The 13,385-nt window shown below is 39.7% G+C and overlaps 1 protein-coding gene across 7 annotated transcripts in view; it reads left to right on the top strand.

The window, feature by feature from the left end:
• NDUFAF5 (NADH:ubiquinone oxidoreductase complex assembly factor 5) overlaps positions 1-13,385 on the top strand; it is a 32,942-nt gene that overhangs the window by 16,622 nt on the left and 2,935 nt on the right. For 3 of the 7 annotated variants that reach the window (XR_013814159.1, XR_013814160.1, XR_013814161.1), the window contains exons 7-9: positions 537-734; positions 9,484-9,544; positions 12,791-12,887. Coding sequence is in view for 4 of the 7 variants with exons in the window: in XM_079783751.1 (XP_079639877.1) it covers positions 537-734; positions 9,484-9,544 (259 nt within the window). In the remaining 3 variants the exon portion in view is untranslated. The remainder of the gene's footprint in view (positions 1-536; positions 735-9,483; positions 9,545-12,790; positions 12,888-13,385) is intronic. The other 4 variants (XM_079783751.1, XM_079783753.1, XM_079783752.1 and 1 more) reach the window with 2 other exon arrangements.

The raw sequence follows: 13,385 nt of genomic DNA, 5'->3' as shown, positions 1-13,385 counted from the left end.
AGCCACAGGGGACTCCAAGAGAGCAGATAGAAGCGTGCAAGGCCATTTGAGACCTCAGTTTGACACTGACGCACTGTCAATTGCCTTGCTTTGGGCAAAGCAAGTTAGAGGCCAGCCTGATTCAAGGAGTGGGGAAATAGACTCCATCTCTTGATGGGAGCTGTTACAGAATGGCATTTCAGAGGACACAGACACAGAGGAATTGTGACTTTTGCAATCTTCCACACTATATTTTTTCTTTCGTTATTTTTCTGAATATAAAAATAAGTTTTCTATTAGTAAAAAATTTGAAAACATATAACATTTTACAGATACTAATACTATTAATACATGTATTGTCTATCTTTACAACAATGTTAAGTATAATGCCTTTCTGATAGTTGTTGCCTTAGGTGTTATTTATTAAATTATCTGATCATTAATTTGACAAAATAAGGATGTAATCACAAGATATTGATTTAGACACCATATATTTATTCTTTACCATTTTTATATATAACATTTTGAAAAGTTTTGTTGTCTTGTATTTATTACAGATTCATTATGTTTTAAAACCAGATGGAGTTTTTATTGGCGCGATGTTTGGAGGCGACACCCTCTATGAACTTCGGTGTTCATTACAGTTAGCAGAAACGGAAAGGGAAGGAGGATTTTCTCCACACATTTCTCCTTTCACTGCTGTCAATGACCTAGGACATCTGCTCGGGAGAGCTGGCTTTAATACACTGACTGTGGTAACTATCAGGAGTCTCGAAAACCCAGTAATTACACAGTTCAGAAACAACTTCTCATTTTAAAGGTAGACAACTGTAGGTATTAATGGCATTATGGGAAGGTTTTAGCACTTTATCACTCTCTTCTGTTTTTTTAATCCTCATCGAAGGATATGTTTGTTTGTTTGTCTTAAAATTGATTTTAGAGAGAGAGGAAGTGGGAGAGAGAGAAGCATCGACAGGTTTCCTTCTGAATGTGCCCCGAACGGGGATTGAACTAGCAGCTTTGGTATATGCCCTAAATGGGAATCGAACACACAGTCTTTTGGTGTACAGGATGATGCTCCAATCAACTGAGCCACTCAGCCAAGGCTTTCTCTCTCTCTCTTTAAACTTAGTGTGTATAAACACATCTTGATTGACACAAGATAGGAATGTAAAATGTTTAGTATTTGTCATCTGAATAGTAGCTCAAAAACTATGTACCTCAGTTAACAAGGAGGTTATTTTCTTTTTTAAAAAAATCTTTATTGTTGAAAGTATTACATAGGTCCTCCTTTTTCCCCCATTAACCTCTTCTAGCCTGCTGCCTCCCTCCCCCGCCCCCGGCCCTCACCACCCCATTATCTGTGTCCACGAGTTATGCATTTTTAGATGCATACAAGTTCATTGATTGATCTCTTCCCATCCACCCACTTCTGCCTTCCCTCTGAGGTTATGCTTATATGCATGAATACAAGTCCTTTGGTTGATCTCTTACCCCTCCCCCCACCTTCCCTTTGAAGTTTGATGGTCTGTTCGATGCTTCTATGTCTCTGGGTCTATTTTTGATCTTCGGTTTATTTGGTTCATTAAGGAGGCTATTTTCTAAGACACACTACTGCTCTATAGAATCTTCAAATGCAGAGGTCTGTGTAATGTGAGCGTTAAAGCATTCCCAGTGATAGGTGCCGGGGCTGACCAGCAGACCCTGAGTGATGGATGAATGGTTACTCTGACACACGATTGCTGTGAAAGACAGGGCTAAGGGACTGCCTGGCTATAGGAACCAGACAGCCTCGATCGCCTGCCTCTTCAGAGATAAACTTTTGAGATAAAGTTTATCTTTTAGATACAATCAGTAGGGTAAGTAATCTTAGAGGACAAATGTGTCTGCAGTGTCCTTTATGCAAGGACACCTAAAGATTCAACATAATGATTCCGGTACACACTAAGGGTCCGCTCAGGAACAGACTTGTTTGGAAAGGTCAAGGAACAACTAGGGGTGGCAGCCTTCTGCCAACTTCCCGATGTCGGAATTCCAAGAAACAAGGGCAGGCTGCCTTCAGCCAGCATCCCTTTTCGGAATTTCCGCCTTACAGACTTTCCAACCAAGTCTCCCGTGCTTCCGTACAGATAGGAAGAGGGGTTGTACAGGAATTTACAGCACTACCTCCACCTCCAGGCCCTCAGTTGAAATAGTGCCATATGAGGCAGACATGACAGAATATGCATTCACAAGGCCTAGGGTTAGGTCAGGGTTAGAAAAGGTAGGATGGGGGATGTACTCCATTAGGGCTGAAGAGATCTGGAAAGCAGACCCACAGGCCATCAGGGCAGAAGAAACATGGAATCAGCATGGTGCATTGTTGTCTGACAGGTGTAATTTGGATCCTTACCTTGTCCCTTTACTAGCTAAAGGCATTTAGGGAATTTACTTCACCTCTCTGAGCATTCTTTTTTTCTTTTTAATTTTTTAATGCGAATGTTACTCACCTTAGATGGCTGTTAAGATTAAATAAGATAAAGGGTGTGAAGTGCCTGCATTTCAGTAGATGCTCAATAAATAGTAGCTTCTGCCTTCCTCTTTCCCCCTCATCCTCCCCTAGCACTTTCCAGGCTAAGACTTCCAACAGGGGTTCATGTGTAGAGAAAATGATTACCCCCTTCCAAATCCTTTCAATAGCAGAGTAATTCTGAAAAATGCCATTACTGCCTTCAGAGATCGGTTGAGTAGACTTTCCATCATTTTCCAAACCCTTCAAGGCCTGGAAACATCTCTAACCCTAATTAGATTAAATAGGTCTTGAAGAAAAGCTCTTCAATACATAATTAGGATGATAGGATTAAAACTATCTGTTTAAGGTGATTTAATGTGAATATATTTCATAAAATCAGGCAACCAAAAATGAATTGTCATATCCGTCCTTGTTTTGATAGAAAGGAGGGACATAGACCAGGGCCTCTGATGGTGGAAAGAGGCTTTCAGGGAAGGAAGAGGCAATAGGCTAGGAACTAATAACAACCCTCAAGATTTCACAGTTCTGTCTTCTGTAAACTCTTAAATGGCATGAGCCAATAGAAACTGCATTCTGACATGTTGGGCAGCTAAAAATGGAAAACTGCTTCATGTGAGGGTTCTGGTTTATAATTAAAGCAAACACTCTCAATGTAGGCAATTGTACATTGAGGGATCACTATATAATTTTAATGGATTTTTAATTATATAAGTAATAGCACAAATATATTGGTTGTGAACATTGTACTCTACAGATAAAGTGAAAGTCTGTCATTTTCCTCTTAGTCCCCAAAATTTTAGTTCTCTCCTGAGATCAACACTTCTCAAAAATGTGTTCTTATGATCCCTCTACACACTTATTGTGCGAGCCATGTACTGCGTGGTTCAGGGTTCGGGATCTGGAGAAGGGCCGTGCACAAATGACAGAGATGAGACAAGAAATAATAATTTGGAAATTGGGGGCCAGGCAGGAAGCCCAACGCAAGGGGAAGGACTTCCACTGGTGCCCAGGCCTTGCCAACGTTTTATTCAATTTGGGATACACATATTGCCCTTTGTCAGGCAGGCAATTCCAGTAACAGACAGACTATCTTAAAGGTCAGTAAATATTAGAAAGATTTATTCTGAGACTATTTGGTCAGGAAATTGCTTGAGCCACCATTGTCTGGACTAAACAATCGGTGCATAGCTCTGGCCCTTGCCAGGACTCAAGGTTCACCAGCGTTCCGGGCTCCTTGTTTACACTTCTCTGATAGTGAAGACAATGGGTGGCTTTCCTACACTTATAATTTTTGAGGACCTTAAAGGGCTTTTGTTTATGTGGGTTAGAGCTATCGATATTAGCTATATCGGAAATTAAAACTGAATTTTAGTAATTATTCATTTAAAACTAACAATAATATACCAATTATATGCTAACATAAATGACCTATTTTTTTGTGAGAAAGAACTGTATTTTCCAGAAGTAAAAAAAAATTTTTTTTGAGTGAAAAGAATGTCATTGCTTTGCATTTTTATATATTTCTTTAATGTATGGCATAATAAAAGCTAGATTCTCATGTCTGCTCTGCATTTACATCAATTGCAATATCACATCATGTAACTTCTGAAAAATCCCATTGTATTCTTAGGAGAGAATGGAAGATGAAAAGTCAGATAGCATTTTAGCATTATTATGAAAATAGTTTGACTTCCCTGAAGCATCAAAAGGGCCTCCAAACCACATTTGAGATCTAGAAGTAGCTATTGTCATCAGTTTTGTGTGTAATGTTCCAGATTTTTAAAAATGACAAATACTCTACCATACTATATATAGACATGCATGCAAATATATGTATATATTTCTGAAACTTATTTTTCATTCTTAATGGAATATTTTAAATTGTTTCCCAAATCAATGTGAATATATTTGCCCTAACTTCTATGTATTATTCTCTAGTATGACTATACCGAAGTTTTATTTAACTACTAGAGGTCCGATGCATGAAATTCGTGCAAGAGTAGGCCTTCCTTCCCCCGGCTGCCAGCACCGGCTTCCCTCTGGCACCTGGGACCTGGGCTTCCCTCGCAGCCCCGGTTTCATCCGGAAGGACGTCTGGTCTAATTAGCATATTACACTTTTATTATTACAGATTTCCCTAATGAACAGCATTTAGGTTTGTTCCACTTTTTGGTGTTGGTTCCTTTGCCAATAGAAACAATTCTGAAATGACTATCATTGTATTGTGTTTTTATTTATTTAATCAATATTATGACAAACATTTATTGAGTACTTCCTGTGTGCCAGGCACTATTCCAGGTACTTTGGATGTAGCAGTAAAAAACCAAAAATTCCTGCTTGATTTTCTTGGATTTATAGGGGACCTGTCGGTAAACTAGAGGATCCACGTTGTAAAGAAACATGGTTTTTTGTTGTTTGTATGTAATTTCATCAGATCTTGAGAGAGGACTGTCACTGAAATAAGTCAGAATCCACTGGTTTAAAGATTATCTTTATAGTTCACCCTCTTAAGAATTGCCTCCCATATTGTTACAATTCTGTTAGTCCACATGGTTTTCCATGGTTGTCAAGTGGATTGTGTGTTTTAGAAAGATTTCTACTAAAAATGCTTAATCATAGCATATAAAACCCTACATTTTTCTTAATTAGGAAATCTATTAATTCAGAATAAATTTTTTTTGGATATGTATCAATCCTTGTTGTTGTTTTTTAAATAAATCTTTATTGTTCAGATTATTACAATTGTTCCTCTTTTTTCCCCCCATAGCTCCCCTCCAACCAGTTCCCAACCCACCCTCTGCCCTTACCCCCTTCCCCCCAACTGTCCTCATCCATAGGTGTACGATTTTTGTCCAGTCTCTTCCTGCACCCCCCACACCCGTTTCCTCCTGAGAATTGTCGGTCCACTCCTTTTCTATGCCCCTGATTCTATTATCTTCACCAGTTTATTCTGTTCAGATTTTTTATTCACTTGATTTTTAGATTTCACTTGTTGATAGATATGTATTTATTCATAATTTTTATCTTTACCTTTTTCTTCTTCTTCCTCTTCTTAAAGAATACCTTTCAGCATTTCTTATAATACTGGTTTGGCAGTGATGAACTCCTTTAGCTTTTTCTTATCTGTGAAGCTCTTTATCTGACCTTCAATTCTGAATAATAGCTTTGCTGGGTAGAGTAATCTTGGTTGTAGGTTCTTGCTATTCATCACTTTGAATATTTCTTGCCACTCCCATCTGGCCTGCATAGTTTCTGTTGAGAAATCAGCTGACAATCATATGGGTGCTCCCTTGTAGGTAACTAACTGTTTTTCTCTTGCTGCTTTTAATATTCTCTCTTGGCATTTTAATTATGATGTGTCTTGGTGTGGTCCTCTTTGGATTCCTTTTGTTTGGGGTTCTCTGCACTTCCTGGACTTGTAAGTCTATTTCACCAGGTAGGGGAAGTTTTCTGTTATTATTTCTTCAAATAGGTTTTCAGTACCTTGCTCTCTCTCTTCTTCTGGCACCCCCATAATTCTGATGTTGGTACACTTGAAGTTGTCCCAGAGGCTCCTTACACTATCTTCATATTTTTGGATTCTTTTTCTTTTTTCTTTTCCGGTTGGGTGTTTTTTGCTTCTTTGTATTTCAGATCTTTGACTTGATTCTTGTGATCCTCTAGTCTGCTGTTGGATCTCTGTATAATATTTTTTATTTCAGTCAGTGTATGCTTGATTTCTAGTTGGTCCTTTTTCATATCCTTGAGGGTCTCACTAAATTTATCAGCCTTTTTTAGAAAATTCTTGAAAAACCTTATAACGGTGGTTTTGAGCTCTATATCCAGTAGTTTGCTTTCCTCCATTTCTTTCATTTGTGATCTGTTTCTTTGTCTCCACATTTTGGCTGCTTCCCTGAGTTGACGGAGTGGCTTTGTGTGCTAGGTGTCCTATAGGGCCCAGTGGCTCAGCCTCCCCACTTACCTGAGGTGGACACTCTTGGTGCACCCCTTTGTGGGCTGTGTGCAGAGTCTTGTTGTAATTAAGCCTTGATTGTTGTTAGTATCACTGGGAGGAATTGACCTCCAGGCCAGTTGGCTGTGAGGATCAGCTGTGTCTACAATGGGAGAACTTCTGTGCTGGAGACACCCTTATGGGGCAAGACTTGCTTCAGTGGGGCTTTGGTGCTCACTGAGTGTGCCCCCTGAGTGTGTCCCTTATGGATCTGAGGAGTTGTAATCTGGATGGTCCCACTCTGATCCCTGGGTACACTGGCTCTTGGATCTCCAAGGAGGTGTAAATTTAGCCTCTGCCTGAGGCCACCCAGCAGGAGCTATGGAGAGATCTGCAGATTCCTCTTCTTTGTTTGGGGTTTGGAGGTGCCCAGATGAGGCCCAGGTGTGAAGCAATGCAAGCTGCTGTGGGGCCTTGGGTCTTCTTTTGGATGTTCTGGGTCTCTCTGACTCAGCTGCAGTTTGTTAGGTAAGTTTAGATTTCAAAGGACCAGGCCATTCATATGCAAAAGCCTCCGCGCACAGCTTGGATAGGGCGGAGTCTCAAGGCGGAGCAAACAGCAATGGCTTCCCATCAGCCCTGCCCTAAGGGGCCCCTGGGTCTCAGTGTCCCTTGGTAATCACTGCAAGCACCTCTGAGAGAAAGCCACCCTTGAGTTCCGCCCGCTGCCAGACAGTCCAATTTCTCCCCGTTTGGGTCTGGGTCCCCAGAGTCTCTCCCGGAACTGGAGTTCAGAGCAGTCGGGAGCTTGTGTCTCCCTCCGGATTGAAAAAGCCAGCCATGTACTCAGTTGCCAGCCCTCTCCGTGCCTGCGCCTCTGTACCTCTGCACTTTATTTCCGCACCTCCTCTGAGTCTCAGTGTGCTGTTCTCTTTCCTTCTAGTTGTAGAATTTCCATTTAGCCAGCCTTCCTGTGGTTCTGGATGATGTCCGTTTTGTCTTTTAGTTGTAGTTTTGAAGTTGTTGTGCGAGGCAGCAAGTTCAGGTGTTTACCTATGCCGCCATCTTGGTTTCTCTCTCCAGAATAATTTTCATGTTCTTCTCCAAACATGAACTGAATAACTTAAACATTAATATAATACAAAAATATTGGTGTAGAATCTTATTTATAGTTTCCAAAATTAGAGAATTGCTGATTTAATAATAAATTTATAAATTTGTTCCTTGAGACATATACACTGTCTTTAAAGTGCTGTATTAACATTGCACTCTAATTCATTTTCTAAAAAACCCATCCAAAAAAGCTTTTATATAATCAATTATAGAGGTTTATGTTGCATACAACATTAGATATATTGCTTTTATACTGCTTTGGTTTCCTATTTTTAAATGAAATCAGGTTAAATTAAAGCCAAATAGTTATATTTACATTTATATGACCCTCTTAGTGAATTATTTTCAGAGTCATTTGGCATTCTAAATGAAGCTCATTTCCTTTTAGGATCGAGTGCCAGACTAGTATATTAGGAGAAAATGCAGGTGGTCCATCTTGATTTCAATAAGGCCTTTGACAAAGCTATTGTGGTACTCTGATTGAGATGAAGACAGTGCTTTTAGATTGTTTCATTGAAGAATGGTTTTCAAAGGATATTGCTTAATGGTTGCATATCAGCTTGGAAGAAACTTTGTTTTTAATCTTAGGATCTCTTTTTAAAAATAGTTTCTTAATGTAGAAAAATATGTAGAAGAAATGAATTACCCAGGGACTGTCTTGTTAAAAAGTTCACACACAAACTGATTCATGCATTTCTTTTTTTAAAAAAAAAGTAAGCCCTGGCTGCTCAGTTAGTTGGAGCATCATCCTGTACACCAAAAGATTTAATTCTTGGTCAGAACACTTACCTAGGTCAGTGATGGCGAACCTATGACACGCGTGTCAGCACTGACACGCATAGCCGTTTCTGATGAAACATTTCCGAAATAATGTTTTTTCCTCAAAGTGACACACTACTCGAGTTATGCTCAGTTTTTTGGCGAAGTTTGACACACCAGGCTCAAAAGGTTGCCCATCACTGACCTAGGTTGCTGGTTCAATCCCCAGTTGGGGAGCGTGTGGGAGGCAATCGGTCTATGTTTTTCTCTCACATGGATGTTTCTCTCTCTCCCTCCCTTTCTCTCTCTCTCAAATCAGTAATAAAAAAAATACCCTCGGGTGAGGATTAAAAAGAAAAACTGGAAACAATCTCAATGTCCATTAATAGAGAACTGGTTAAATAAATTAAAGCATATCTATTTAATAAAATAGTACACAGCTGTTAAAAAAGGAATGCAGTAGATATATGTTTATAGGGGAAGATCTCCAAGATGTTATTTTCTAAAAAAACCAAGAGTGCAATATAGAAAAAGAGCAAAAGAGTATGTATGTATGTACACATATACATATATAGTTGCATATGTAGGTTTTAAGTGATATTATTGTATTTGGGTCTATGAGGAAAAATTGTTCTGAAAGGATGTATAAGACAGTTAACAAAGGTTATCTTTGGGGAGAGGGACAGAGTATCAGAAGTCAGGAGGAGGAAACTTCTTTTCACTTATGACCTGCTCCATGTTTATCGCATTCTCTCTATACATTTTTTATTTCTTTTTAGGCGGTTAAGGTTAAAAGCTTTTCTGAAGCCTTTTGATTTTACAAAAGAATCAGCCTAAAATAATCCAAAAAAAACATATTTTGGGGTGAAATCCTGCTCCACTACAGTCTCCTGGCAGAATTTTTAGATGTGAAGAAGAAGGTAATGGTTTGCAGAGCACAGAATGGACTGATTCTGTGTTGTTCCCAGAGAAAGAACTAGAACCAGTTGATAGAGTTTTAGGAAGTGTTCTCTTAAAATGGCAATTTGAAATCATCATAAATCAAGCATAAGCCAGATTACATCTGTGAAGAATGTTGTAACTAAGAATCCTGCTTACCACGAGAGATTGGTTTGGGTAATCTCTGTGGCCTTTTGAATCTGGATTTTTTGTGTGATAAATGTCAAATGAATATTTTATTTTTCAATAGGACACTGATGAAATTCAAGTTAACTATCCTGGAATGTTTGAATTGATGGAAGATTTACAAGGTAAGGCAATTTAAAGCATTTTTACACTTTCTCCAACAACACCAGGCACAGAACAGATAGTTAAATTTGTTTGGGTTGGGACTTTGCTAATTGAGAGTGACATAAAGACAAATGGGTGCAAAAGGTGAAGGGATTAAAAAGAACGGATTGGTAGTTACAAAATAGTCATAGGGTGTAAAGTACAGCTTAGGAAATATAGTGATTAATATTGTAATAACTACGTATGATGCCAGGTGGGTACTAGAATTATCAGCCGGGTCGCTTCTTAAACTATATAAATGTCTAATCACTGTGCTGTACACCTGAAACTAATATAATATAACATTGAATGTTCACTGTAATTGAAAAATGTAAAAATAATTCCAAGAGTGTAATTGAAATAATCTAAGCTGGAAGGAACGGTACTTTGAAAGAAAAGAAGAACAAGCTAATGGATTGGCAAAAAGTAGAGGAGGCATGCACAAGTGATCCCCAGGTGGTCAGAGAGTGATTATGGTTGAAATACCAAGAACGCTGGAGCACAGGAGATGGTCAGCAGATGGGATATTTGAATTAATGATTTTGGAACATGTTGCAGGTGTGATGGAGAAGTCCATTAGTGGTGAGGAGACTAAGAAATCTTAGAGGCTGTGGTACTTGACAGTTGGTTATTAACAGTGAAATCACCTGTGCTGGTGGCAGGACTTGGTTACAGAGGGAAATTGAACCAGGTGAATGACAGGAGGGCCTGGGGCCTGATATCTGACAGCAGCAGGAGTAGTGGTCTCAGCAGGGCAAGGGTTTTAATAGGCAGAGAAGTAATGGCTTGGAAGAGGCTTGGAGCAGCTACAAGGACACAGACCCTGCCCCCAGCCATGAAAGAGGAGAGGTATGCAAAAATACACATCTACCACTGAGGGCTGCTGGAAAAGTGACTTTCTCAAAGGAGAGCCTCAACTAACCCCCAACCCCGTGAGCATTTGTGAGGTTTGATTCTTTTGTTACACAAATGGCATAAACAAGTATGGATTGAAGTGTGTTGTGTGAAACCAGGGAGCCTTCATCTGGATCCTGAAAACTTAAAGTGACTTAAAGCAAGAGGATTATAAAAAGAAATACTTTGTTTACAGACTTAAAGTTTTTTGTAAGCGTTATTGCACTCGCTTCCCTCTACCACTCTCTGGTAACTACTTCATCTCTGCATTACAAATAAGAAAAAGGAGGCCTAAAAGAGAACACTTACCTCCTAGTGGAAGAATTAGGTGCCAAACTCTTGCCTTCTTAATTCTTGCCTTCTTAACTCTTGCCTTCTTGACTCTTGCATTGGAACTCTCTAACCTGATTCTACTGCTTCTCGTAACTACCCATTTGTAACAGGTCTATTTGAGCCATTGTCCAACCTCCTTTGAGAATTTTAAGGGGAAAGACGTGTAGCGGAAAACTTACTATTATTGTCATTCTTTATTTATTATACTTCAGTACAGGGTCTGGCAGCCTTAGCATGAAGCCCAATGTGACAGGGAAGCAACAATAACTCACACACTCCCTCCTGAGCACTGCCCCTAACACTTGGCTCCACCTGATCACTTTTACTGGAAAGCTTGAGAGATGATGTTATGCTGGTAATTTATCATTCAAATGGTTATGATAAGGGTACTTTTCAAATACAGCATTTATTTTTGTTCTACTATACAGTAAATGCTGTGCTCATGATTCATTTCAAAAAAAGAAAAGAGAGACTAGAAATTAGACCTATCAGTTGAAAGAGGTTGCGACCTCCTGATTTGAAAATATAGTACTTACTCTGTGCCAGGTGCAGTTCTTTGAGATTTCCTAGTACCCTAATTTTACAGATGAGCCCATTGAGACATTGAGAAGTTAGTATCTTATCTGTGATCACAATAAGTCTGGAGTTATGATTTGAATCCAGAGTCTTATACTGGGTATTTGATCTATGTGGTGTGTTTTTTTAATTGACGTTAGATGGATGTTCAGTAAAATGCACTAATCTTAAGTGTACAGCGGCTTGTATTTTTAACTGTCATCCAAATGAAGCTATAAACTAGAAGGTTGACTCGTACCCCCTCCCAGTTGATAACCTGGGTTTTAAATTGGTCATTATTTGGGGAAACTGTTGTCTTTTATTTACCTTCAAGAGGTTTGGCCAATGCCCTATTTTTACTGTATAGTCTTTTACACAGATCATGTGTTTTAGTCTTAGATATTTCCTGTCCTTAGGAGGTTTAAGAGGAATTATTTAAAGATAACTTGTAAAAATGATATCTAACAAAGTAGATACAAACATTAGCTGATTGATTTTTATATTCATTCACTTACCATTTATTGAGCATCTACCATGTGCCAACCACTGAGCCAGTGATGGGAATACACAGTTCCTGATGTCAGGGAGCTTATGCTCTATGGAGAGACAGACATCTGTATTTAGCTGTAAAATGAGATCATTGTTGGTTACAGTGCAGGGAAAATGAGAAAAAGCCCCTAAATCTTCTTAGTGGGGCAGGGATGCTTTTGCAGAAGAGGCAGCACCTCAGCTAAATGGGCTTGCCAGGAGAATGAAGGAGTGGGTGCAGGCTTGGGGCGGGGCGGGCATTGCATTCCAAGCCAAGAAAGTGGGCTGTGTAAAGTTAGAGATGTAAGAGGGCACACACTTCTCTAACTAAGGAACTGGACAGTAATCCAGTACTGCTTGAACATGTAGAATGGGGAGATGATGGAAAATGATGCAGGAGAGTCCATCAGAGGCTTCTAGATTTTCTCAGGTGGGCCTGGTAGTGTCTGGGAAGAATTTTGCACAGAGGAAAGACAATCAGATTAGTGTGTCAGAGGGCTCACCCTGCAGCTATGTTTATGAGCATATTTATGAGGAAGATGAGACTAGAGCTACCATAGTTAACCTCTCTTGTTCTGCCTGAGGAAATTGAGGCACAAAGAGAAGTCACTTGCTCATGGTGATGTATTTAGTAAGTGGTAGAGCCAGGGTTTAAACCCAGTGTAGCAGCCTGATTCAGATCCTGAAGTCTTGACTACCCTCCTGATGAGAGGTCAGAGGCAGCTGAGACAGGAAGAAGTGGTCAGGGGATGAGTGGAGGTGGGAGAAGCGTGGGAGAATTCCAGGTGTGCGGCTTTGCAGGCTGGAAGATGGTGCTACCTTCAAATTGTTTTTTGGTATTTTACATTGCATTATACATTTTTTTCTTGATGGTTGTGGTGTTTCTCATTCAAGTTGCCATTATTATTAATTCACAGAAAAAAAGTCAAGAATGTTGACCTAACTTTACAAAACAAGTTGTATATCAGTGATGAATGCATGAAAAATTTTGGAGGCTATCACAGTAGTTTTAAGGTAAGTTCAGTTATTATTATGCATTACTCAGTATTTTTCCTAGTAAACTGGAATAAATCAGATTTTTTTTTATAAACAGTTGAACTTAACCTTAAAAACACTGTGAGAGTCTTAATCAGTTACCTCCTTCCAGATTTTTCTGTTATACCAAAGTGCAGAGCTGCTCAGGAGTCCCCATATGTGTTTCCGAGGTAGTCTTCAGTAAAGGCCCATCAGGAAGTGTTATCATTCCACTTTGAAGATCACAAAACTGAGTTTAGTAGAGATGAAATGACTTTGCTCCAGGTCACGGAAGGGTCAGAACGGGGATTCTGATCGCTCAGTCTTTGCGCCCATCACAGCGCTTCTGCAAGGAGGGAGGGTCAGGGTGGCTGTGCACGTCCCTGTGAGGGGTGGGCTGCCCGGGCAGCAGAGTTGCTGGCCATGCTGCGTATTAGTGCTCTTGAATTTCTGTATCAGAAAGAGCATTATGCCTAGGTCAGACCTTCAGGAAGAGCA

The sequence above is a fragment of the Cnephaeus nilssonii genome (assembly GCF_951640355.1).
Source record: "Cnephaeus nilssonii genome assembly, chromosome: 11".
NCBI lineage: Eukaryota > Metazoa > Chordata > Mammalia > Chiroptera > Vespertilionidae > Cnephaeus > Cnephaeus nilssonii.
This window is presented reverse-complemented; position numbering and strand designations above follow the sequence as displayed.